General features: G+C 40.0%; 1 protein-coding gene and 1 pseudogene across 1 annotated transcript in view; both read right to left on the reverse strand.

The window, feature by feature from the left end:
• Positions 1 to 23,361, reverse strand: part of Arfgef3 (ARFGEF family member 3) — a 160,186-nt gene that overhangs the window by 60,633 nt on the left and 76,192 nt on the right. Inside the window, exons 9-12 of the mRNA XM_076859689.2 lie at positions 20,299 to 20,403; positions 19,142 to 19,475; positions 9,350 to 9,462; positions 7,483 to 8,393 (exon numbers count right to left, since the gene is read on the reverse strand). Coding sequence (XP_076715804.2) covers positions 7,483 to 8,393; positions 9,350 to 9,462; positions 19,142 to 19,475; positions 20,299 to 20,403 — 1,463 coding nt within the window. The remainder of the gene's footprint in view (positions 1 to 7,482; positions 8,394 to 9,349; positions 9,463 to 19,141; positions 19,476 to 20,298; positions 20,404 to 23,361) is intronic.
• LOC143401643 (GTP-binding protein 10-like) lies at positions 11,192 to 18,045 on the reverse strand (annotated as a pseudogene).

Below are 23,361 nucleotides of genomic sequence, written 5' to 3' on the forward strand. Positions count from 1 at the left end.
AATGGTTTCCTGAAGATCGCCTGATGACTTGCTCCTTTGATTTTTTTCATTTCTCAGTTCAAGTGTCAGTTTTTCAGCACTCTTCCCTTTCAATTCCATCTAAATAGAATCCCACCCCCCCAATACTCTATTTCCTCACCCTGCTGTCTTTTTTGTTTTGTTTTGTTTTGGTACCAGATTGAACCCAAGGCCTTCAACCACTGGGCTACATCCCTAGACTTTTTTGTTTTTTTATTTAGAGACAGTATCTCACTAATTTGCTGAGGGCCTCACTAAATTGCTGAGTCTGTCTTTGAATTTGTGATCCTCCTGCCTCAGCCTACTGAGCTGCTGGGATTACAGGCATGCGCCACTGCGCCCAACTCACCCGGCATTTTTTTATGCCTCAATGGCATTTATTCTAGCCAACATTATACCTATATTTATTTCTTTAATTTCTGCCAGTATCACTATTACTTAAGATCTATGAGAAGGTATGACTTTACTAGTTCTGTTTATTATAGAATCCCCAGTGTCCATAATGGTGCCCAAACCATAATAGACCCTTACAAATTTTTGTTGAATGTCTGAATAAGAATGAATGAACAAAAAACTGCTATGACAACAAGATGCAATCATGTGTATGAGATGATTAGGGGAGTTACTCTCAAATACAAACTTTTCAAAATGCTTAATATAGAACTGTCTTATGATCCAGCCATTCCATTTCTAGTTATATTTCAAAAAAAAATTGAAAACAAGGATTTGAACTGCATAACAACCAAGAAGCAAAAGGTGGTAACAATCCAAGAATCTAGCAAGGACAACTGGATAAACAAAATCTGGCATGTATGTAAATGAAATATTATTCAGCCATAAACAGGAAAGAGAGCTCTGGTGCCCTCTATGACATAGATGAACCTTCAAATAATTAAGCTGGGCTGGGGCTGGGGCTCAGCGGTAGAGCACTTGCCTAGCACGTGTGAGGCCCTGGGTTCCATCCTCAGCACCACATAAAAATAAATAAAATAAAGATATTATGTCCATTTATAAATAAAAAATACATTATGTTGAGTGAAATAAGCAAATATATATGATTCACTTATGTGCAGTACCTAGAATAGATAAATTCATAGAGACAGAAAACAGATTAGAGGTTACCAGAGGGGAGAGGATAGTTCCTATTTGGTATAATTTAAAAAAAATTATGGAAATAGTGGCAATGGTTTCAAAATATTGTGAATGTAGTTAGTGCCAAATTATACACTCAAAAATGATTAGAAATATTAGTGTCACATACATTTTACCACTGTTAAACAATAATGCAGTATATCAAAAACAATTGTGCATACCAAATGGTTAAACTATGGTGTGTAAATTTTATCTCAAGCCATTTTTATAAAAATGGGGGAATAGAGAGGCACACAACCATGTAATAGCTATTGGTTTGTTTTTCAATATTTTTTTCTTAAAAAGTTATGGGGCTGGGGTTGTGGCTTAGGGAACATGCTAGTAAGAAGGTAAGGGCCAGAAAAAGCTTTTGAAATTGAAAAAAAAAATTGATGATCTTTCCAATATTTTATGGTGGGAGTAAGCACATCTAGGTGTACATGTGTGCATGCGTGTGTGTGTGCATGTGTGTGTGTGCATGCATGTATGTGTGTGCATGTGCATGTGAAATTCCAGCAGAACTACCACAGACAGTTTGAGACGAGGTACCACCCCCACCTGGCTTTACAGAGTGCTAACAGAATTCTGCTGCAGCCCTAAGAGATTGCTGAGTGTACTTTGTGATCATGAGCCAAGGTGCATTTTTAAAAGGAGGGTCAGGTTGAAAGCAGGATCTGAAAATTACATTGTCCTTGAAATGTAGAGCAGGACATGAAATTATGTCTCAGCCCCAGTGGTCTATGGGAACCCCCAGCACTCTGAAGGTCCTGGTGGGGTTGCTTCCAGTTCTCCAGAAGAGATAGAGGGCCTAAAATTCATCTCTTTGCATTGTAAACCAAAAAGCAGTGTTCAGGAATAGGAATTTAAGTACCTTAGATAGTAAGTGAAAGATACATTTGAGTCTGTGAATAAGGGGTCGGGGAGAAATCTGTACTGATTTTAGACACCAGTCATAACTGCTCTAAAGATTTTGAAATCAGCTACTATTTCCCTTGCAACATATTTCAGAAAACTGAACACTTGCTCAAAGATAAAAAAGGGAAAAAGATACCTCTTGTATCTATCCACATGGAGACCCAGACAGAGATGCAGCATACTCCTGGAATGCGCTGCTAGTGGATGTACCCAACTCTTAAATAATTTGTTTGACTTGTTGGCAGCAATCTGTTGGTATTGGCCTATATCTGCCTGCAGACTAATTTCTTCAGTTACAAAGAGCTAGCAAATGTGTGAATAAAACAAAATGAGGGATATTCCATCCAGTTAAGGAGAACAGACATTTGCTTGCTATACCAGATATAGTTCACTGGTAATATTAATAATAAGGGAAAGAATACAGTGGGTATAATTAATTAAATGCCAATTGCCTAAAACCAATCTCTTCTCATCTATTATTTAATTTGATTCTTCCCAAACATTGTTTACTAGCAAGAAAAGTGCCTAAGCGATATTAACTAACTTGCTCAAAGTTGTACAGCTAGAAATTGGCAAAGGTCTTCTGGGCCCAAATTCAGGATTCTTGCACTGTGCCATGCTATACTGGCTTCCAATGCTGTGAGGAGATTCTGCTGTTGCATGTCACTCTCTGTTCTTTTATTTCCCAAGTGTCCTTCTGATTGGTCTCATTGCAGTGCTACCTGATCTGGAGTGACAAACTAAAGGAACCTTTAACATATTCTGGCTTTTGTATTTGTGTTTCCCAGTTTCAATAACTGAAGCTCATTCTGTCCCTCTGCAACTGAAATGCTCTTTACTGTCAGGAAGAGGAGGATAGATCACCTCCCTGACTGGTTACCAGTGCACAAATGGATAAAAAATAAGCACAAAAGACCCCTTAAGAGTCTCTTCCATGTCAAGATAATATAACAGTTCTTTTTAAAATTCACATTAAATACCTCATTTAAAATATTTAACAAGACTGTAGAGTAGAAAAAAGTAAGAACAATCTTGTTTCTCCGGAATCTCAGTGATAATGTTCCCAGCAAAACTTCCTTGTATGTATGGAAATGTAATCACATATAAAATCATACTGTACACATGGTTTTGTAATGTGACATCTGCCAAGAAGATATCTTAGGCCTCTCTTCATATGAGCACTTACAGATCTGCCTCACTCTCTTGAACACGTGTACATGGGCCCTGCGTGATTGCCTGGGGATCAGAATGATTAACGTTCACCTGGTGGTCATTTCTGTTGTTTCAATTACGAAAAAAAGCTGAGGTGATGAAACTACTTTTAGCATGCGTATTGGTGGGATAAATTTCCAAGAGCAGAATATATATGTATATATATTCAGTTTAATAGATACAGCCCAAACATCTTCCATGATGTTTTATACATACTATGTTTTCCTCTCACCAACTGTGCACAGTGATGTTCTTACAGCTACTCTCAACAATGCTGCATGGGCCTTATCAACTTTCTAAGCCTCCATGATAATGTTTTATGACTTTATATCTCTTAGAGTCTATAGTTCCAATTTTTATATAATATTGCTGCTTTGTTTCCTGGTAAAAGTTATAAGAAATTATGCTTAGAGATTTGGGAAAAGATACAAAGAAAATAAAATTAATCCATAATCATGCCATTCTGTGTAAGCAATATTAACATTTTAATGTTAATCTTGAATCTCTCTTTTAAAAATTACATTTTGACCATTTTCCATATCATTTATTTTTACTCAAAATCATCATTTTTAATGGCTATATGGTGCCAACTTTAATCTTTTAATCTTTCCCATATTTTGGAGCATTTTGGTTATTTCTGATATTTTTACTGTTAAATAATGCTACCTATATATTTCAATACATATATCTTTGAGTCCCTGCTCCCATAGTATGGATTCCCAGGAGCCATCCTTGACTTCTGAGCCTTGGACAGCTGTTCCACGTTTTCTGTTATGACTTTTCAGGGCAGATCAACTCCAGGGGACTTTTGTGTTCTTGAAAAGCACAGCCTTTCCTAAATAATTAAAAAGCCTTCAAGAGAAGCATGTAGAGACTAACGTAGGGGTCCACCAAAGAGAGACATTAAATATCTTGTGGTGAGTTAACAGAAATGAATGTTATAGAGGTATCGTAAATCATACTTTCAAAGAATATTCAAAGAAACAGGAATATGCTAACAAAATATTAAGTGCAACATAACAATGACATACACTACATTACTACATTCTTTCCCTGTCTACGTGTGTGTATTCTCTCTCTACCCACCCAGGCACTGGGAGTGTGACAATTTAGAGCCTGCTCTCTGCAGCCACACTACTCAGCTTCCTATCTGCAGCCACACTGCTCAGCTTCCTATCCTGGGTCCAGCTCTTCCTAGCTGTGGTAGTTTGGGTGACTGACTATTCCATGTCTCAATTTCCTCATCTATAAAGTAGGGATAATAGCTGGGTGTGGTAGTGCACACCTGTAATCCCAGCAGCTCAAGAGGCTGAGGCAGGAAGACCACGAGTTCAAAGCCAGCCTCAGCAAAAGCGATGCTAAGCAACTCAGTGAGACCCTGTCTCTAAATAAAATACAAAATAGGGCCGGGGATGTGGCTCAGTGGCCAAGTGCCCCTGAGTTCAATCCTAGGTAACCCCCCTCCAAAAAAAAAAAAAATACAATAAAGTGGGGATAACAGCTCTGCTACCTTATAGGGTATTACATGAATTAATATACCTAAAACCCCTAGAGAATACAGAGTACACAGGAAGTGCTATGTTAGTGTTAACTATTATTATTATTATTGCAGATACATGCAAATGAGCACATTTATATGCTGAAAAATGCCTGCAAGAAAAGAAGCCAAAATATTTCAGGGACAACCTCAAGGTGATATGATTATTGTTTATTTTTTATTTTGTCTTTATAGTATCATATTCTACAAATTTTATATTCCACAAATTGCAGGATGCTGGAGAAGGATTTTTTTTTTTTAGATTATCTGCTCTCCAACTGTGTTTCTGGAATACTTCTCTTCTTATTTATTAAACCAATAATAATGGTGCTTGTCCCTTCCTGCAGCTCCTCTGTACCTGCAGAGCTAGCAGGACCAGGAGGGGAATGGATAATAAAGAGCAGGGGCTTCCAGACCTACCAGAGCATCCCAGCCCCAGGCTGGCAGGGAGATAGCAAAACCACAGGAACCCCAGGAGCTGTGAACTGGGAAGGGGGCTTACTGGCGTGTGAGAGGTGAGAGGCTTCCCTTTAAAGATTTCCAAAAGATCAAGCTTTGAGTTTGATTCTGGGATGGGAACCTGAAGGGAGGCAGAAACCAAATATCCTGCCAGCTGTGCAGGCTGGAGGTCTTAATCAGATTTGTTTTAAATGCAAGGAAACAGTGATTTCTTGCCCAACTGAAATTCATTTGTGTTCTTTGATTGTTTGTGAGATTTGGTAAATTATAAATCTCCTGTTGCTGGCAGCCAGCCTTCAATTTGGTCATAGTAAGTTTCAAGACTCACTGAAAACCACTCACTCAAGGAACAGTAAGTGCCAGACCCTTTTTGATTGCTGTGCAAGACTGGAGCATTCTTTCCATCCAGAGGAGCCACCTTACACAGATGCCACCTTGCTCTACATGGAATCAGAGAGGCACTCCTGCAGTAACCGCGGCTCACGTTAAGTACCGTCTTTATAAAAACCATTTTTTGTCTGAACGATTACAAATTCCTAACCATAAGAAGCTTTGTTTTAAAAGAAAGGCTCTCTTGAGTCATGTGGAATTGAGGAGGCTCATTTCAACGGCACATTAGCTGTCTGACGATAGGAATCATTGAGAAAGACAAAAGGGACATAATTCAGCCAAGAAAGCAGCCCCACTAACTGGGGCAGGGGTAAGCTCACAAGGAAAGTTTTTTGCAAAAGGTTTGAGGTTTTTGATGTCAAAATAGATAAAAGAAGCTGTGTGGTGGTGCACACCTGCAATCCCAGCTACCTTGGAGGCTGGCAGGAGGATGGCAAGTTCAAGATCATCCACAGCAACTTAGTGAGGCCCTGTCTCAAAAAAATAAAATAAGAAAGGCTGGGGGTATAGTTCAGTGTTAGAGTGCCACCTCTTTGATCTTCGGTACAATACTGTGCCCCCACAGCCCTCAAAAGCCAAAGATCTGATTTATAGCTCAGCAAAGTTTTTCCTTCCAGTTTTACTTTCATTAACTTTCTCTTGCGGTAACAAGGGAAATATGCCATCTCCTTTGTCTCAGTATAGCACCAATGTTTCTCTTTTGTTAATTAATAATCTTGGAGTTGGCCCTTGCAAGGGGAGCAAGAGTAAAGGCCTTGGTTCAGAAATGGCCATAGGCCAGCATCCAGTGGCTTCAGCTGACCCACAACCATGGCCAGTGCCATCAATCAAACCAAAGTGGGTAACCAAGGAGATTTACCTTATTGATAATAGGACCACAGACTGACAGGTCTACACTTTGCACTTAGAGACCAACTCCTAAATGGTAAGAGCACTGTGGATGTCATTAGAATCAAAAAGGTAAGTAAGTAACTTAATCACAATCACTAAAAACCATATTCAGAAACAATGAAAAATTTATGAAGTATTTTTCAAGGTATTGATTTCTACATGTAAAAAATAATTTCATACAACATATTGGCTCTGATGGGATATTTTATAAACCTATAAAGTTTTGGTTAGTTTGCAACATTTGGAGTACCAGGTATAATGGCCACATTAAAAAATAATTAATGCAAGCTCTGTTTTGCATGTACTAAAAATAAACATAAATTTGAAAGGTACAAAAAAAAACTAAAAGACTTACTTTAGCCTCAAATTTTACAAAAGACATTGCTAGGATTATATTTCTTAATTCTCTTAAGAAATGAAGAGAGCTTTGGAAGTCAGTATTCATGTGGAGAACAACTCATTGATCTGAAATGACTGGAGGATGGTGTTTATAAACACAAAGTTCTGGGAGACCTAAATTTTATATATGAAATACTGAGACATGCAATGGAGGTTTTATATGGATAATATTAATTTCAAACAGAAGACCCTATGTATAGTTTTACCATTTCTTGATGACTCGAGAACATGGTTACTACAAGCAGCGGCAGCACTGTGCTTGGACACACAGGTATCCTTGGGGACCAACAATGTTTGCTGGGCTCTCACCTTGGTACAAGGGATACCAAGCAGGTCAGAAGCCCAGGCTGTCGAGCTCCTCTGTCCAGGAATCGGGTTCGACCACTAAGTCTTACATTCCTGTTCTCTCTTTAAATAGAGAAAACCCCAAGATTCACTAACACACTCTGAGATTCCAAGCTGCAAGCAGGATGCTCATGGCTAAGGAAGGCAAAGGGTTCTGAGCATCTAGTAAAAAATGGTCTACCAACCTGAGCAGAAAGTGGAGGCAAAATTCTGGAGGGCGGAGTCTACCTCTTCCACAGTGGGGAGAGCCAGGAGCCGAGGAAGGAGGCTTTCCAGCGACTGCATGAACAGCCTGGCGCTGTGCTGGTCCGCTTCCTGGTTCTTCAGCAGTTTGAGAGACAGAGCTGCTGTTCGAAAGGACCGGTGGCCCAGGCAGTCCCTCGGGGTCTGCTCTTCATCAGCCAGTGAACAGTTGTCCGACCCGATGTCGGACACATCAGACCTGCCCGAGTCCTTCTCTGCTGCCATTGAGTACTGGTCACAGGAATCAAATTCTGTCCTCGACAGGTCTTGGTCATCCACACTGAAGTTGCTCTCACTGTACCTAGATCCATAGGACCTCATCCTGCAGTCCACAGACAGGAAGTTAGTGATGTCCGGGTAAGCCACCGTGTGGCTTCTCTGGACCACATCAGGCTGGTCTACTGGCTCTGGTTCTGACACTTTGCCCAGCGTCTCCTTGTCCTCTCGGATGGCTGGTGATTTGAGCCCATTCTTGTGGTTCTCTGTGTGGTCCTCTGGGGTCGTCTGACCCAACCCTCCTTCCAAGGTGGTCTGGCCTGTGTCTGTGGTGACACTGATGCTGATGTCTGGGCTCCTCTCGTGCCCTGACTCCCACGGCGTGTGCTCTGAGGACAGCACTCGCCGCTGCCAGCGGAAGTCAGCCTCGTTGATCTCCATGGAGTCGCGGCTGGACTCGGCCCCGTCCCTCAGCTCTTCGAGGCGTAGGAGCAGCAGCTGCACTTGACCCTCGCTCAAGCCCTTGCCCTGGCTGAGCTCGTCCAGGGCCCCCAGCAAGGTGCAGACGCAGGACACGGCAGCATAGCAGGCTTCGATGCCGCCCTTGATGCACGCTTCGGTCATGCCGTCCATGATGCTGGACAGCATTCAAGAGAGGAAGAGCACATGTATGTGAAAGAGAAAAATGTCCCCAGATGAACCAGAATTGTTAGCCTGGCAAAGTGAACAGCGGTCAAAAGAGATTGTCTAATTTGCAGTAAGTTAAAAATGATCCGAACAGTGAATGAATGAAGCTACCATTCTCAGTTTAAGAAAACCTCCAGGCAAAGTGGCCCACCTTGAATCACACTCCCTTTCAGTTGGCTGGTTTATCAAGGTACAAATGAAAATTCCTGAAGGAAACTTGTAATTTTCCTAAGGACACTGAACAATCTCACTTTTATATTTTGCTCATTTTTTTCCAATAGAAAATTGATACAATGTTTTGTGATAATGTGGATCTTCCTCTATAAAATAAACACTTCTGAACAGATACATGTCAATACAGCTACTAAAATCATATAATATTCAGTTTTCCATTGAGGCTATAGGTGAAGAAATTCTACAGCTACTGTATTAAAGATCAAAAAGGTTTTCCCTAAAACAACTCCAATGAATAGTTTTTTAACATTTCATTTTACATATCTGGTGTTAAGTCAATATGAAAATAAGGAAAGTAGTATGATTATAACAAACTATGATGTCTTTTTCTATGGCTTGCAAATGGTAATTAATAAATATGCACCTTTCATTTAATGTAGGTTCATGAAAATTTCAGGAATTTGGTAATAAGATGAATAGAATTCAGAGAAGCAGTTTCACCAAGCAATATAGATCTAAAAGGGGAAAGTATCCCTGGGTATGGTGGTACATGCCTGTAATTCCAGCAATTCCTGTAATTCTGGTTGAGGCAGGAGGACTGCAACTTAGTGAAGCCCTTAATAACTTAGTGAAACCCTGTCTCAAAATTAAAAAGGGGATGTGGCCCCTGGGTTCAATCCTTGGTACCCTCTCCTCCCCCAAAAAGGAAAAGGAGTGGGGGAAATATCATACAGTTTGAGAAGATCCAAGTGAGATTTTCTTTTTGAGATTGATCTTTTTCTGGGTTCTGGCTCAGTGGAACTGGGACCTGCCAAGTCGCAGAGACGCTGTGGGCTCCCGAGGATCTTTAGGAAAAAGGGGAAAAACATAACAGGAAAGTGAGTAACACAAAGTTTTAAAATTGTGAGAATAAATAAGCTTATTCTTTCTCCACTGAGTGATACTGTGTAAGGAGAAACAACCATAGCTTGTGCACCCATTAGCTATAAAGCTTAGCACAGAAGTGCTTCTGCTTTAGAATTTATTTTTCTTTTCAGATTTTGAAATACACACACACACACACACACACACACACACATATATATATATCTTGGGGAGATTATATATATATATCTTGGGGAGGCCACACAAGTCTGAACACTAATTCATTTGTGTTTCCTGTTTGCCTTAGACACATAGTAGAAAGTTGATTTATACAATGTTTTTAATAAATTTTGTGCACAAAGTTTCAGGGTGTGAAATTTTCTACTTGTGGTATCATCTCGCAATCAAAACATTTTGCATTTTGGAACATTTCAGATTTTAGATTAGAGATGCTAACTACAAATTTTAATAAAACTAATTATAACTAAAAAATCATAATAAAACTGATTTAATCATTCTTCTTGTCAGATAGTACACATCAGGCTCCCCAGCTCCCTAGTGAGGGCTGGCTCAGACAAAGAAAATTCTAAGGTATTGCTTAAAAAACAAACAGAAAGGCTGCAGCACAGAAGCAGAAAGCATTTGCATTTCTGTTCTGAGATGTGGCTTTCATGTCACTTTCCTGGACTCTGTCTTATTTTGCTTTCAAGTTTAGCTAGCGGGGTGACTGGTTTGAGAACTATTTTCTCTTTTTGTTGTCTGGAAAAGTTCATAAAAATATCAGAATAATCTATTCTTGGGTGCTTGATAACTTATTTTTAAAGCCATATGGGGTGGTATATATTTTTAATGAGAAGATTTAAGCTACTGATTCAGTTCCTTTAATGATAATGGACCTTGATTTCAGGACCTTGATTTCTTTTTTGAGCCAACTTTTTAAAAGTTGCATTATTTCCTAGGGATTTATCCATTTTATCTAAGTTTTCAAATTTTCTAGGTTTTCAAAGTTGCCTTGACACCCTCTCCCACTGCCTCAGTGTTTCTAACATCTATAGCTGGGTGCATCTTTTTCATTCTTATTTCTGTTCATTTGAACCTGTTCTGGAATTTTTCTGTTGCTCTAGACAGAAGTTTTCCAATGAGTCTTAACAATTTCTGCTTTATTGACCCTCTATAATATATTTTCCCTTTAAAAGCAATTTCAATAGTTTTATACATGGATACATAAAACTATATATTTATCATGTACAACATGATGTTTTGAAATAGGTAAACATTATGGAATGGCTCAACAGAGCTAATTAACATGTATGACCTCAGACATTTTTTTGTGGTGAGAATACTTAAATCCTACTTTCTTACTAATTTTCAAGATATGCTGGAATGTTATATACAGTCAGTATGCTGTACAACAGCTCTTCAGAACTTACTCACTGAAACTTTGTACCCTTTGTACCCAACATTTCCCTAGCCTCCATTCCTCCATCTCCTGGTAACCACCCTTCCTCTCTTCGTAAGTTCAAATTTTTAAAATTCTACATGTAAATGTGATCATGTGGAATTTGTCTTTCTATGCCTGGCTTATGTCTCTTAACCTTATATATTCCAGATTCATCCATGTTATTACCAACAACAAGATTTCCTTCTTTCTTAGGACTATTTTTATTAGATTTAAGTTCTATCATTTCTGGAGCTTATAACATCATGTTTTTATGGTGGCTTGATATAAGATGCTGTACTGGAAGCTGGTAAGTTAAGCCACTGGTAGGGTACACACTGTCTTCCTGGTTGGTGTGATTGATCATCCAGTGGTTTTCTTAAACAGTTCTTGAATTCTTCAGTTCCTTCTCAGGTAACTGTAGAGATAGGGATGTAATGTTGGGATTTCAAAGTCCTCTCTGGAGTCATGTTTTTATTTTTTAAATAAATGTAGAAAATATAAAAGTTTTTGGAGGGGGGTGCACTAAATAAGATAAGGCGACATAGACACTTTAAAAGAAACTTTCTGCAGGATTCTAGAGTTGGCTTATAAGTTCATGAAATTTATTTTGGGCATCTGACAAGTCCATTGTATTCATTGATGGGAGCGAGGGTTTTGTCTGAGGTTTCTCTTTGTACCACTCTAACTGCTTTGCAAGCAATAGTATGGTTTAAAAGGCAGTTTTGATTGAGTTTGGGAAGAAAGCAGAAACCCCCTTAGTTGTCTGGTTCTTTCTCTATGCTTGGGGAACTTGTGGACAATCCCTTTGTTCATAAATGCTTCTTTGTTAAATCTGGGAGGATCAGCTCCTGAGGTCTATCTGAAATCATTGTACAGAATTGTTCCAATTTCGGGCTTTACAGTTGTAAATGCATAATCTGCAATAGCAGGTTTTGCATGAGAAACCCAATTTAGCAAAGAGGATTTTCCAGCATTTCGGGATCTTACTAGACCATCTTCAGCTGTAAGCGTTATTTCAAGGTGCATCTCTTGTTTCTGACCTTTTAGTGCTAAGACATTTGGAATTTACCACCAAGCCCACTTTCAGCTACTGAAATTCTGTCTTTCTCTTCATTGAGATCTCTCTGCTTACCAGCTATGGAGGTGCCTGGGAGCACTGGGATTTCAAGGTCTTCTCCTTTGGAGACTTTCAGGTGCTAACCTGACTGCTTTTCCTCCACCCACCAACTGCTGCTGAGGAAATTTGTCTTTAAATTTCTTACAAGTCATTTTTTATGGGCCACGATCCAGATGTCACCACCTCTTCCACCTAAATGAGGAGTCTCCAGTTACCAATGAAACTCCCACCCTTTCTGAACAATCTGCGACCACAACACACCGTGACTGCGATGGCCCAGGATCTGTGTCCACTTTTTATCACATTACTTCTTGCTTTTATCTTTACTCTGCCTCTTTTCTACTTTTTGACACTTATTTTGGTCTTTTCCCCAGATACCTTAGATTGGAGAATTAGGATGTTATTTTAAGTTTTCTTCTCTAATATAAGCTGTTAAAGCCAAAAGTATCCTTCAACCGACAATAGCCATCCTTCCACAAGTTCTCATGTACAGAATTTTCATAATTTTTCAGTTTCAATCAATTTTTGTTTTCATATGGTAAAACATTTACAGAAAATGTCATTTTGAGGTTAACATATTGAAGGAAAAAATGGTTAATGAAGGGTTTATGGAACAGGTATCCCATGATTATGTCTGTTCGTTTTCCAAGCAAAACAGGAAAAGGTATATAAAATATATAAGTAGAAAAAGCCATATTTTAAAGGGTTCTATTCTTTATTTTTTTCCATATATATATATATATATATATATATATATATATCTACAGAATCAGAAACTTTTAAGTAGGTCAAGGACCTAGGAATTAGATCAGAAGCCCTGCACCTAATAGAAGACAATGTAGGCTCAAATCTTCATTATATTGGATTAGGCCCCAACTTCCTGAACAAGACTCCTAAAGCACAGAAATAAAACAAAACTAAGAATCAATAAATGGGATGGATTCAAACTGAAAAGCTTTTTCTCATCCAAGGAAACAATCAGTAAGGTGAAGAGAGAGCCTACAGAATGGGAGCAAATTTTTACCATGTGCACATCAGATACAGCACTAATCTATATATATATATGAGATATATATGCATGAGAAACCCAATTTAGCAAAGAGGATTTATAAAAAACTCAAAAAATGGAACACCAAAAAACCCCAAATAACCCAAAAAATAAATGGGCGAAGGAGCTGAATAGACACTTCTCAGAAGATATACAATCGATTAATAAATATATGAAAAAAATGTTCAACATCTCTAGCAATTAGAGAAATACAAATCAAAACTAAGATTTCATCTCACTTCAGTCAGAATGGCATAAGAATACAAACAACAAGCGTTGGTGAGGATGTGGGGGGAAAGGCTCACTCTTAAATTGTTGGTGGGACTACAAACTGATGCAACCAATCTGGAAAGCAGTATGGAGATTCCTTAGAAAACTTGGAATGGAACCACCATTTGACCCAGCTATCCCTCTCCTCAATTTATACCCAAAGGATTTAAAAACAGCACTACAGGGACACAGCTACATCAATGTTTATAGCAGCTCAATTCACAATAGCTAAACTGTGGAACAAACCTAGACGCCCTTCAGTAGATGAATGGATAAAGAAATTGTGGTATGTATACACAATGGAACATTACTCAGTATCAAAAGAGAATAAAATCATGGCATTTGCAGGTAAATGAATGTAGTTGGAGAATACCATGCTAAGTGAAGTAAGCCAATCCCCAAAAACCAAAGGCCAAATGTTTTCTCTGATACATAATGGGGGGCGGGGAGCATGGGAGAAATGGAGGAACTTTGGATAGGGCAAAGGGGAATGAGAGGAAGGGAAGGGGCACGGGGATAGGAAAGATGGTGGAATGAGATGAACATCATTACCCTAGGTACATATATGAACACATGAATGGGGTGACTCTACTTTGTGTACAACCAGAGAAATGAAAAATTGTGCTCCATATGTGTACTGTGAAATGGAATACATTCTGCTGTCATGTATAACAAATTAGAACAAATAAATAAATAAATTTAAAAACAGAAGGGTGTCGGGGCAGGGAGGAAAGAATAGTGGGAGAGGTTTGGGAAGTGTAATTGATTAAAATCTGCTTTTATGAATATATAAATATGCCCAAATTAAATCCACTAATCTGTATAAATATGTACCAATAAAAAGTTATAAGTTTAATATTTCAAAATATATTTATCATAAGTTTTTAAATACTTATTTTAGTGTATTAAATATGGGTTCTTGAAACATTACAGAAGAGATTACTCAAAAGAAGTTATAAAGTAATCATATACAAAAAAAATTCAGAAACTTTTGATATCTGGGAGGTACAGATAGACATTTCTACCTTTTCCCCACATTTCATTGACAGCAAGACAGAAATGATTGTTCTGGGACTAATGTCATCCAGGTCTGTGTCTCTTTCTCTCCCCTCCACCTCCTCCTGTTCCTTTCCCTCCCTCTCCCGACAGACCTGTACTCCAGTGGCTGGACCTATGGGCCTCTATCTACTCCTCTCCTACTGAAAGGGTAAGTGCACTTTCAAGGGACAGGAGTTTTGCTCTTGTTTGGTGCTGGGGATTGGTCCCAGGGCCTTGTGCATGCTAAGAAAGTGTTCTATGGCTTAGGAATAGAAATTTGAAATTCCCTACAGCAGGAAATCTGAAATGCTCTATTTCAGGCATAAGAATTCGAAATCTTGGTTTCTCTTGGAATCTACCACATTCTCTAATCTACCTTTACTAGCAACAAATTAGACAAACTGTATTTTACTTCCTATGTTAATTTTGTATTTATTTGTTAATTGCTTCAGAATCTGGAGGGGAAGGAGATGGAGGGACTTGGCTTCTGAAGACCTTTGACAAATAACAAAAGGCAAGACCCTTTCATGCTTGGCTTCTTAGGTAGGTGTGAGGGGCGTGGGATCAGTGGGTGAGTTGGGTCTGGTGAAGAATAGGAATTCCTTCTGACGCCCAACACAGCAGAGACAAGAGGTGGCAATGTGTAATTTTTCATAATTGAATTTTGTGGGTAAAAGTGGGAAAAGAAAAGAAAATGTACTTTGAGAACCACAATGTCCTGTATGTTTTGGATCAATAGGTACATAGTGCCTATGGCAGAGTGACATTGGAGAATAAGAACAGGGAAATAATAAACCAAGCGTTTAAATTCTAAAAGGCTAAACAAACATCCTGGGTACTGAGTGGCTTTCTTTGTGGGCATAAACCCCGTACATTTTGGTATCTAGGTTACCAAATTTACCAAATTATGGGTTTTGTTGTATAAAGTGGAGGCACTGCTTTTCAGAACAGCCTGGGCCCATTCATCTGCTGGACTCCCTGGCTGGACACACTGCTCAGATTAAGTTGTCTAATTCTAACCTTACCTCTGCAAAATGACCTGGGAAACTAGAAAAATCTGTGAACAGGGGAAAAGAGAACTAATTTCCTCTGCAGTAAAGAAATTGTGTAAAATACATTCAACACATGAAGGGTACAGTCCTCTCTCAGTCCTCTCAGGGGACTCGTTCCAGTCCCCTCTGTGGACAGTAAAATCTGAGGATGCTCAAGTTTTTCATATAAAATGTCATAGCATTTGCACACAACCTACACCTTACTTTAAATATACTTTAAATCATCCCTAGATTACTTATAATGTCTAATACAATTTAATGGTTTTTGTTCTGTATTGTTTAGAGAATAATGGCAGGATATAATTTTTGGTACAGACACAATTTCCCCCCCAGTATTTTTGAGTCATGGTTGTTTGAATCCTCTGATGTGGAACCAATGGCAAAGAAGGGCTGACTGTACTTCCTTAGCATGAGATGTCAAGTGGCTCTACCATGGGTCACAAAAGCTCCAAAGTCTGTCAATTCTGAGGGAAAGGAAAGGCTACGGCTGCTTTTACAAGGTATTCCTTTATCTCCAGTTCCATCTGTTATTAAGTCAAAATGTATTAAACATGTTCCGATTCAAGCACTGTAGTGTTAAATATTTGGGGGAAAATACAAAAGCAATACATATAAAAATATAGTTGAGGAGACATTTTGTGAAGCAGTCGGCTCATTGGGACATATAGTCAATTGCCAAATGGTGCACAGAGTTTTTAAAAGAGCAAGATCAGTGATCTGAGGAGACAGACACAAAGGAAGAGAATTTTGATAGCAAAGAGGCAGTTGAACTGAACACCTGGATTCACATCTGAGTCTTACTGTTCATAAGATAGAGAACTCTGGACAAGTGACTTCTCTTTTCAGAGTTTTGGCTTCACTATCTGGAAAATGGGCATATTGCCTCCAGGGAGAGAAGAATCCACAGGGTCCCTCCTGTTGTAATAACTCAACTCTGTGGAGTGGCAGTGGCCCATGAGAATAAGGGCAAGAGACTGAATAGAGGCAGGAAAGTGGGGATTAGAGTGGGTCAGAGAGACAGAACGGTGCATCCTGGGAAATGACGAGAAACGAGAATGCTGGCAGAAGGCTCTGGAAACAGCAGAGCAATTTAAACTTGGTAAGAGAGGCAACCTGGAGCCACTAAAGAGCCCTGGCAATGGCAAAATTGTTAACAGTGGTAATTTATAAACAAGTTGTATAAGACAAAAGGAAAAAGGTAGACAGGAGAAAGGGAGGTGAGTCAGAACTGGACTAGCTATTTTCAACCTCCATATGTTTCATTTTCCTCTTCCTCATGGGTATAATCAGTGCACTACATATCTGACATTTTATACTTATAAAGTACTTATGCAAACTGTTGCACTTTGAACTTGTAAACTTTGGGATATGCTAATAAAGTGCAGATGAGAAAACTATAGATTCAGAGTCAAAGAATTAATCTACTGTCACCTAACTGGTGAGTGACAGGAAGTGGGTTTGAATCCTGACTCTCATCCTTGGGCTTCAGAAGTGGTCAGAAAAGTGTCTGCTAGAATCATTTGTATTGTCATATGAGTGTCAAGTCCAGAAATAAGTGAGGGTTAGAATAGGACCATGGGCTTCAGGTCAGGGAGATCAAGGTCTGTACCTTTTCTCTTTCTTTAAATCTTGGGAAAGCATTTGACCTTTTAAAGCCTTAGTTTCTTTGTGGGACAGAAAATCCCCTTCCCCTGACTTCATGTTCTATGTAGAGCATCCAGTGGAGGAAGAATTGGAGTCTCTCTTCGCTCTCATTGTACTTCTTCCAGGTGAAGGGGGAGCCCTGACCTGACTCGTGGATTGAGGAGGAGGAGCTGAGCAGGCTTTCTCTCTTCTCTGCTAAGTAACAAGTTTAACAGAGGCAAGGCAGGTCCCTGGGAGAGGGTCCCTGACATCTGGGTGGTGACATCCAAAGCTGTGATGTCTTCACTAGCCTAATGGTGGCAAGTTCCTAAAGCTGCCCTTTTGATTGATATTGCTTGAAGCTCTGGAGGGGAAAAAAAACAGCAATACTTTTTGGTAACAATGAAGCTGATCTCCAACCTTACAAAGTTACTACAGACTTTATTAAAGGCAATATATATGAAGTACCTGGCAAATAGGAGGGGAAAAGTAGCAATTATTATTGTGTGCACAGATTTTTCCTAACCAGCAAGTAAATCAAAACCACTCCTTCATTTCTGGAAATGTTGGGTCAGAACTTTCCACTGTTTGTTAGTCAGATTTCATTAAAACAACAGAAAGAAACAATTCAAATTTTTCTCTTTGGTCTCAGCTGCAAGAGTGAGATGATAAAGAACCATCACTGAAAGTGTGGCAATAATTTGCGCATACATTGCCCCACTGCTGTGTATGTCTGAGGCTGTACCACCTCAGAAGTCAACCTGTGGAAAATGTTGCTATTCTGCCACCTGCAAGAGAAAGTATGACCGGAGTGCCAAGGCTGAAAGATGACATACCACCTGCACCACAGAATGAGGGTCTTAGGAATACAATAACCACAGAGTCACCTGGGGATTCTGTGAGCAAACACCACCTAAGTGGATACAGCAGCACGCGGTGGTAGAGGGACTGGAGCACGGGCTTCAAGAGGTCCATCGACTCCACCAGCTGAAGGAGGGCAGCAGTTGCCCCAGCAAGCTCATCTTAAAAATTTTAATAATCAATTATGTAAGAAATGTTTTACATTTTTTAAAATTTATGTTTTAGTACTTGGTAACAAGTATTGCTAAAAAATGAATGAATCATCAACAAAGAGATTTCATTATTCCGATTTCGGAGAAGGGAGCGGTTAGTTATTCTAAGAAAAATGTAACTTGACTTTTATAAGCAAGTCCATAAAAACAAAAATTCTGACCACTTTTCCCCCCCTTGGGGGAAAAAGTAGGGAATCCTTTTTCAAAGTTCTTTCCAAATAACCCTAATTCTTTCTCAAAAACTATAAGTAGCACATTGGGATGGCAACAACCAGCTAGACAACCTTTATATTCTCACTGAGGTCACCACATTTGGAAGAAATGAGTCATGGGGATGTGGGGTGGGCAAAGGGATTCCTTTTAGCAGGAAAAGGTTAGTAAAGCTCTTTTTACGGATAATATATAACCTGAGTATAAAACCATTTTGAGATCCAATTTTGGCAAAGGCAAGTAAACACATATTTGCACAAACAGCGCCTAAGAATAAACTCTCATCCTAGGGCTCACTCAGGTGCACATTTAATGGAGATTTGGTGGGGGGGGCAGGTACCAAGGATTGAACTCAGGGGTACTGGACCACCGAGCCACATCCTCAGCCCTATTTTGTATTTTATTTAGAGACAGGGTCTCACTGAGTTGCTTAGCACTTCGCTTTTGCTGAGGCTGGCTTTGAACTCGTGATCCTCCTGCCTCAGCCTCCCAAGCTGCTGGGATTATAGGCGTGCATCACCACACCCAGCCATTTATTGGAGTTTTAACAAACACGTAGCTAATTATCAAATGGCTTTGCCTCCATGAGTGTTACAAACCCTTCCTTACCCTGGCTCTCCACACACACATACCGCCCTGATTTTAGAGCTACCGTCTGTTCCTGCATTTCAACTGGCAGCAAAGAAGTGCCACTAAAAGATTAGCAAACATTTTGAGCACATCCTGAGTGCAAGACTCTGTGTTGAGCTCCGTGGGTAGGGTGGGCGGCACCCTCCCACGCTGCCTACCTCTTTCATGATCTTGATGGCTTCCACGCGGTGCTGGGGTGGTGGATACAGCAGCACGCGGTGGTAGAGGGACTGGAGCACGGGCTTCATGGAGTCCATCGACCCCACCAGCCGAACCAGCTCAGCCGCAAGGTAATAGATGGTGCGAGCCACTGGCCCGCTGAGGGCTGGCGCTGTGCAGGAGCAGCCCGAGCCCCGGCCATGGTCAGAAACAGCCGGGGCGGCGGAGTCCGGCTCAACGCTGGCGCTGGTGCTGCTGCTGTGCGCAGAGGTGATGGTTTTGTCATGAATGGGGTTCCCCAGGATGACGATGAGGGCGGGGCAGAGGTTCTTCCTGGGAGGAAAGATAAATTTCACTGGGAGCCACACAATAAAATGTGCCTACCACCCCGGGGCAACACTGATGCCACCGAAGTGCCCAGGATGCGCTGAGCTCTGTACTGCGCCTTTGTTGGACTACATTCTGTCCGAGATTTCCAAGTCTCCCCTTCCCTTTTGGGTGTATCAATGATATTTTTCCTCATTTCTTGGGCTAAGGTTAACTAAATAAAAATATCCAGAGAAGCATTAAGAAACCATCTTATGTGAAGAAATAGCCTCAAAATGCTAAAAACTGTAAAGTTTCACTTTTACTATAAATAACAATTATTTGATTTAAGAAGTTAATTTGAAATCCCATATTAACATCTATCATGCAGCTCTCTCCCTGTCAATATGCCCAGAGACCCAGAGAAACCAGTTGGCTGCCTGGGGGGCCTATCACTTCTAGAAATCTCTGATTTTAAGTAGGTGACTGGTTTTCAGGTTGAGAGAAGAATGTACTAGAGTAGAGTACAGTTCAAAATCTCTTTCCTGCATTGGTTTCTGGTGCATTTATAGGCTTTTATAACAAACTGAGAACCCACAAAAATCTCTTGGGGCCTCTCTTCATGACCCTACCATGTAAACAAAATGTAAGAGGGCCTCAGGAGCATATTTTGTTATAATAATCATCATTTTCTCTCTGAATTTTGTTCTGATGCATGTGAGTGCAATTCCTGCACTTTCCTTACAAGACTTCTGTGAAACTCCTGGTAGGTCACAGGCACAGTGATCTTGGACTTGCAGCTGCAAGGCACCCCTGGGCTGGCGTGGGGTACATAGGAGTAGGTGCTTACCAGATGAGATCCGTGAAGCCCCTGTGCAGGTGCATGGAAGGGGAGGAGCTGCTGAGCACGGATAGAATGCACTCCAGGTACAGAAGCTGCAGCTGCTGGCTGTCACTGGGGAAGAGCAAGACCAACACACAAATGCAGACACAATACAAGGCAGAATTAAAGTGCAGGTGCTATAGAAAAACACTTTAAAAATGTTAGGTATCACTGAAGCACAAATTTGGGGTGGGAGCAGTGGTTAATATTATGGGGGGTTGCATTGTGTCCTTTCTCTGCCCAAATCACAGGCTGAAGTCTCACTCCCCAGTACTTCAGGATGTGATCTACTTAGAAAAAAAAGTCTTTATAGAGGTAAGCAAGTTAAAATGAGGTTGTTAGCATAGTCCCTAAGTCAACATGCCATTGTCCTGAAAAAACACAGGAATTTGGACACAGAGGTGTGCATAGAGGCAGGTTAATGTGAAGAGACACAGGGAGAAGATGACCTTCAGTAAGCCAAGGAGACAGCTGGGAACAGATCCCCCGTCAGCCCTCAGAAGAAACCCACCCTGGTGACACCTTGATCTTGGACTTGCAGTCTCCAGAACTGTGAGAAAACAAATTTCTCTTATTTAAAGGATCCAGTTTTTGTACTTTATTACGACAGTGCTAACAAAGTAATACAGTTATGCTGATTTGTTTAAATTAAGATTCACATTTTAGAATAGTTTTTGGTAGATTTTTGTAAAAATTGAGCATGAAACATAGTTATACTTTACCCACCCCTCACACATGGTCTATCCTACTCTTAGATCTTATATTAGTACAATACATTTAATACAATTAATAAACAACATTATCACATTAATAAAAATCTACAGTTTATGCTAGATATGTTAATTTTGTTTAATTGTCTAAATGTTTCAAGAAAACCTTTACCACATTATCCTTTAATTGGTCAACTCTTTCCTATTCACATTTGACCCTCCTTATTTATAGAGGAAACATTGTTTTTCAATGCAAAAATTATTTTCCCTCAAATTATTATTATAGGGTTTCTCAGTAGATGCAGACAAAAAAAATCAGAAAACTTTATGGGAAGGAAGCACACTCTTATATATGCAGATTTTTTTTTTCTCTCCAGCCCACTAGAAAGTATTAAAATCCCAGTAGGTGGTAAGAGAGACCGATAGTGGTGAAAAATTTTTTAATTTTCAAGGACACATTTACTACGCATACATATCCTTTAAAGATGATCCATGTAGGAGGCTTTTTGGAATAAAATATTCAGAAAAAGGAGACATCTGCTGAAAAAAATATTTTTAGTTTATCTCTTTTTTCCTAACTTAAATTAAATAAGCAAATGTTAAAAGGAAGCCTAGGGTTTTCAACAGTTCAAACAACTCCCAGCAGAAGTAGATAGAAGGGAAGGTCAAGACTCCCGACAGGCCAACTAGAAATTTAAGGAGGTAGGGAGAGAAGAAAAGCTGACTATCCCAAAGTCCAGAGACTTAGATTCGTATAACTGCCAAGATGAGGAAGATTTTGCAATTGAAAGATGAAGGACAGGAAGACGGAGGCGGGGCGGAGTGGGGGGAGGATCCCTCATTTGAATGCTACACTATATTCCCTAAAATTGACATTGCTTTCTAAAACTTGTTGGTAAGCTACAGCACAGGAGAAAAAATCCTGCCCAGGGCCTGGAAATCAAAAAATGCTTTTACATTTGAAAAGGGTTACAAAACCAAACAAAATCAAACAGGAGACAGATAGTATGTGGTTCTTTACAAAAGTTTGCTGACTCATATTTTAAAAAGATATCCTTCATCCAAAAAACTGCACAATGGTTAAAATAATGCCATTATCTGGAAATTGCAATGTCACCTTATGTGGATATACTCTATCAGACCCTCTGAGGATGGAAGGGAGATGGGTCAGGACTGAGACCTCATAAAAAATTATTACTCTTATTAGTCAAGAGGAAGGTGATAGGTGGAGAAGAGTAAGAAAGGCAAGAAATAACTAGCCATTTGTGGGCCAGGTAAGTGCCTCCTGTTTCTAGGTTCCTCTTCCTATAAGTATTCCTATACTTTTGAACAAGACATAGTTCCTGCCCTGGAATGGCATGTTCTTCATTCTTATGGAATTAGACAGACATATAAGTAGATCAAGTACTAATGGGAAGTGCTGTAAAAGAGTAATTTAATACAACTATGAGACCTCCCCAGGAGGGGCTCTTCCTTAGAAAAATCCAGAAAGAACTTCCACAAGAAATGGAATCTTATATGGAGACCTGAAGTTCAAGGAGGAGCCTGTCACATGGATGAGTTGGGGAGTGGGTGGGTGTGAAGCCGGGGAAGGAGGAGGAAGAAATTTGGACTAAGAGGTGTTTGGCTGAAACACAGGACATGAACATGGTGTAGTCAGGAGTCAGGCTGGAGAAGTGGGCAGGGGCCAGAGGGGATGGGTCACACAGATCATGCTAAGATGCCTGGACTTCATTCTGCATAGAGAGTGACAAGTGGGATTTTTGTTTTAGAATGTTCATTCTGGATGCTTTAGCATGAACAGATTGGAGAGGGCAAAACAGGAGGATCACAATATCAACCCCAAGTTGCACTGGAAAAAATCAGTTCTGGAAAGATGGTCTTTGCTGTAGTTGTAAGTTAATCTTTCTGACCAATCACTGGATCCATTACTAGGAAAAATAGTTATTAAATGCCCTGATGCAATCTTTCTCAAACTGTCAGTCTAACATCGGAAAACTAAAATAACTATAGAAAAATAAGTTCTCAGTTTCTGAAATCATCAGAAATGAGTTCAGAGAAAAGCTATAGTCAAGGTTCCTGTAAGTCAAGTGTGTAAAGTGTGTCACAGTGAATATCTCAGTCCCAAGGCATCAGCTGGGCTGACAGGGAATGCATCACCAAGGTAACTGGCCCAGAGGTCTCCTTGGAGACTGCACACGGCAGCTTTTCTGTGGGCTGCAGCAGTCTGGAGGATGGGCGTGGCTTTGCATGAGTCATGCCATTAAGAGAGCTCTTTAAAATGTAAGCACCTTCCACCAGTGACCCTCACTGGGCAGAT

This window comes from Callospermophilus lateralis, chromosome 6, assembly GCF_048772815.1.
Source record: "Callospermophilus lateralis isolate mCalLat2 chromosome 6, mCalLat2.hap1, whole genome shotgun sequence".
In the NCBI taxonomy this organism is placed as follows: Eukaryota; Metazoa; Chordata; class Mammalia; order Rodentia; family Sciuridae; genus Callospermophilus; species Callospermophilus lateralis.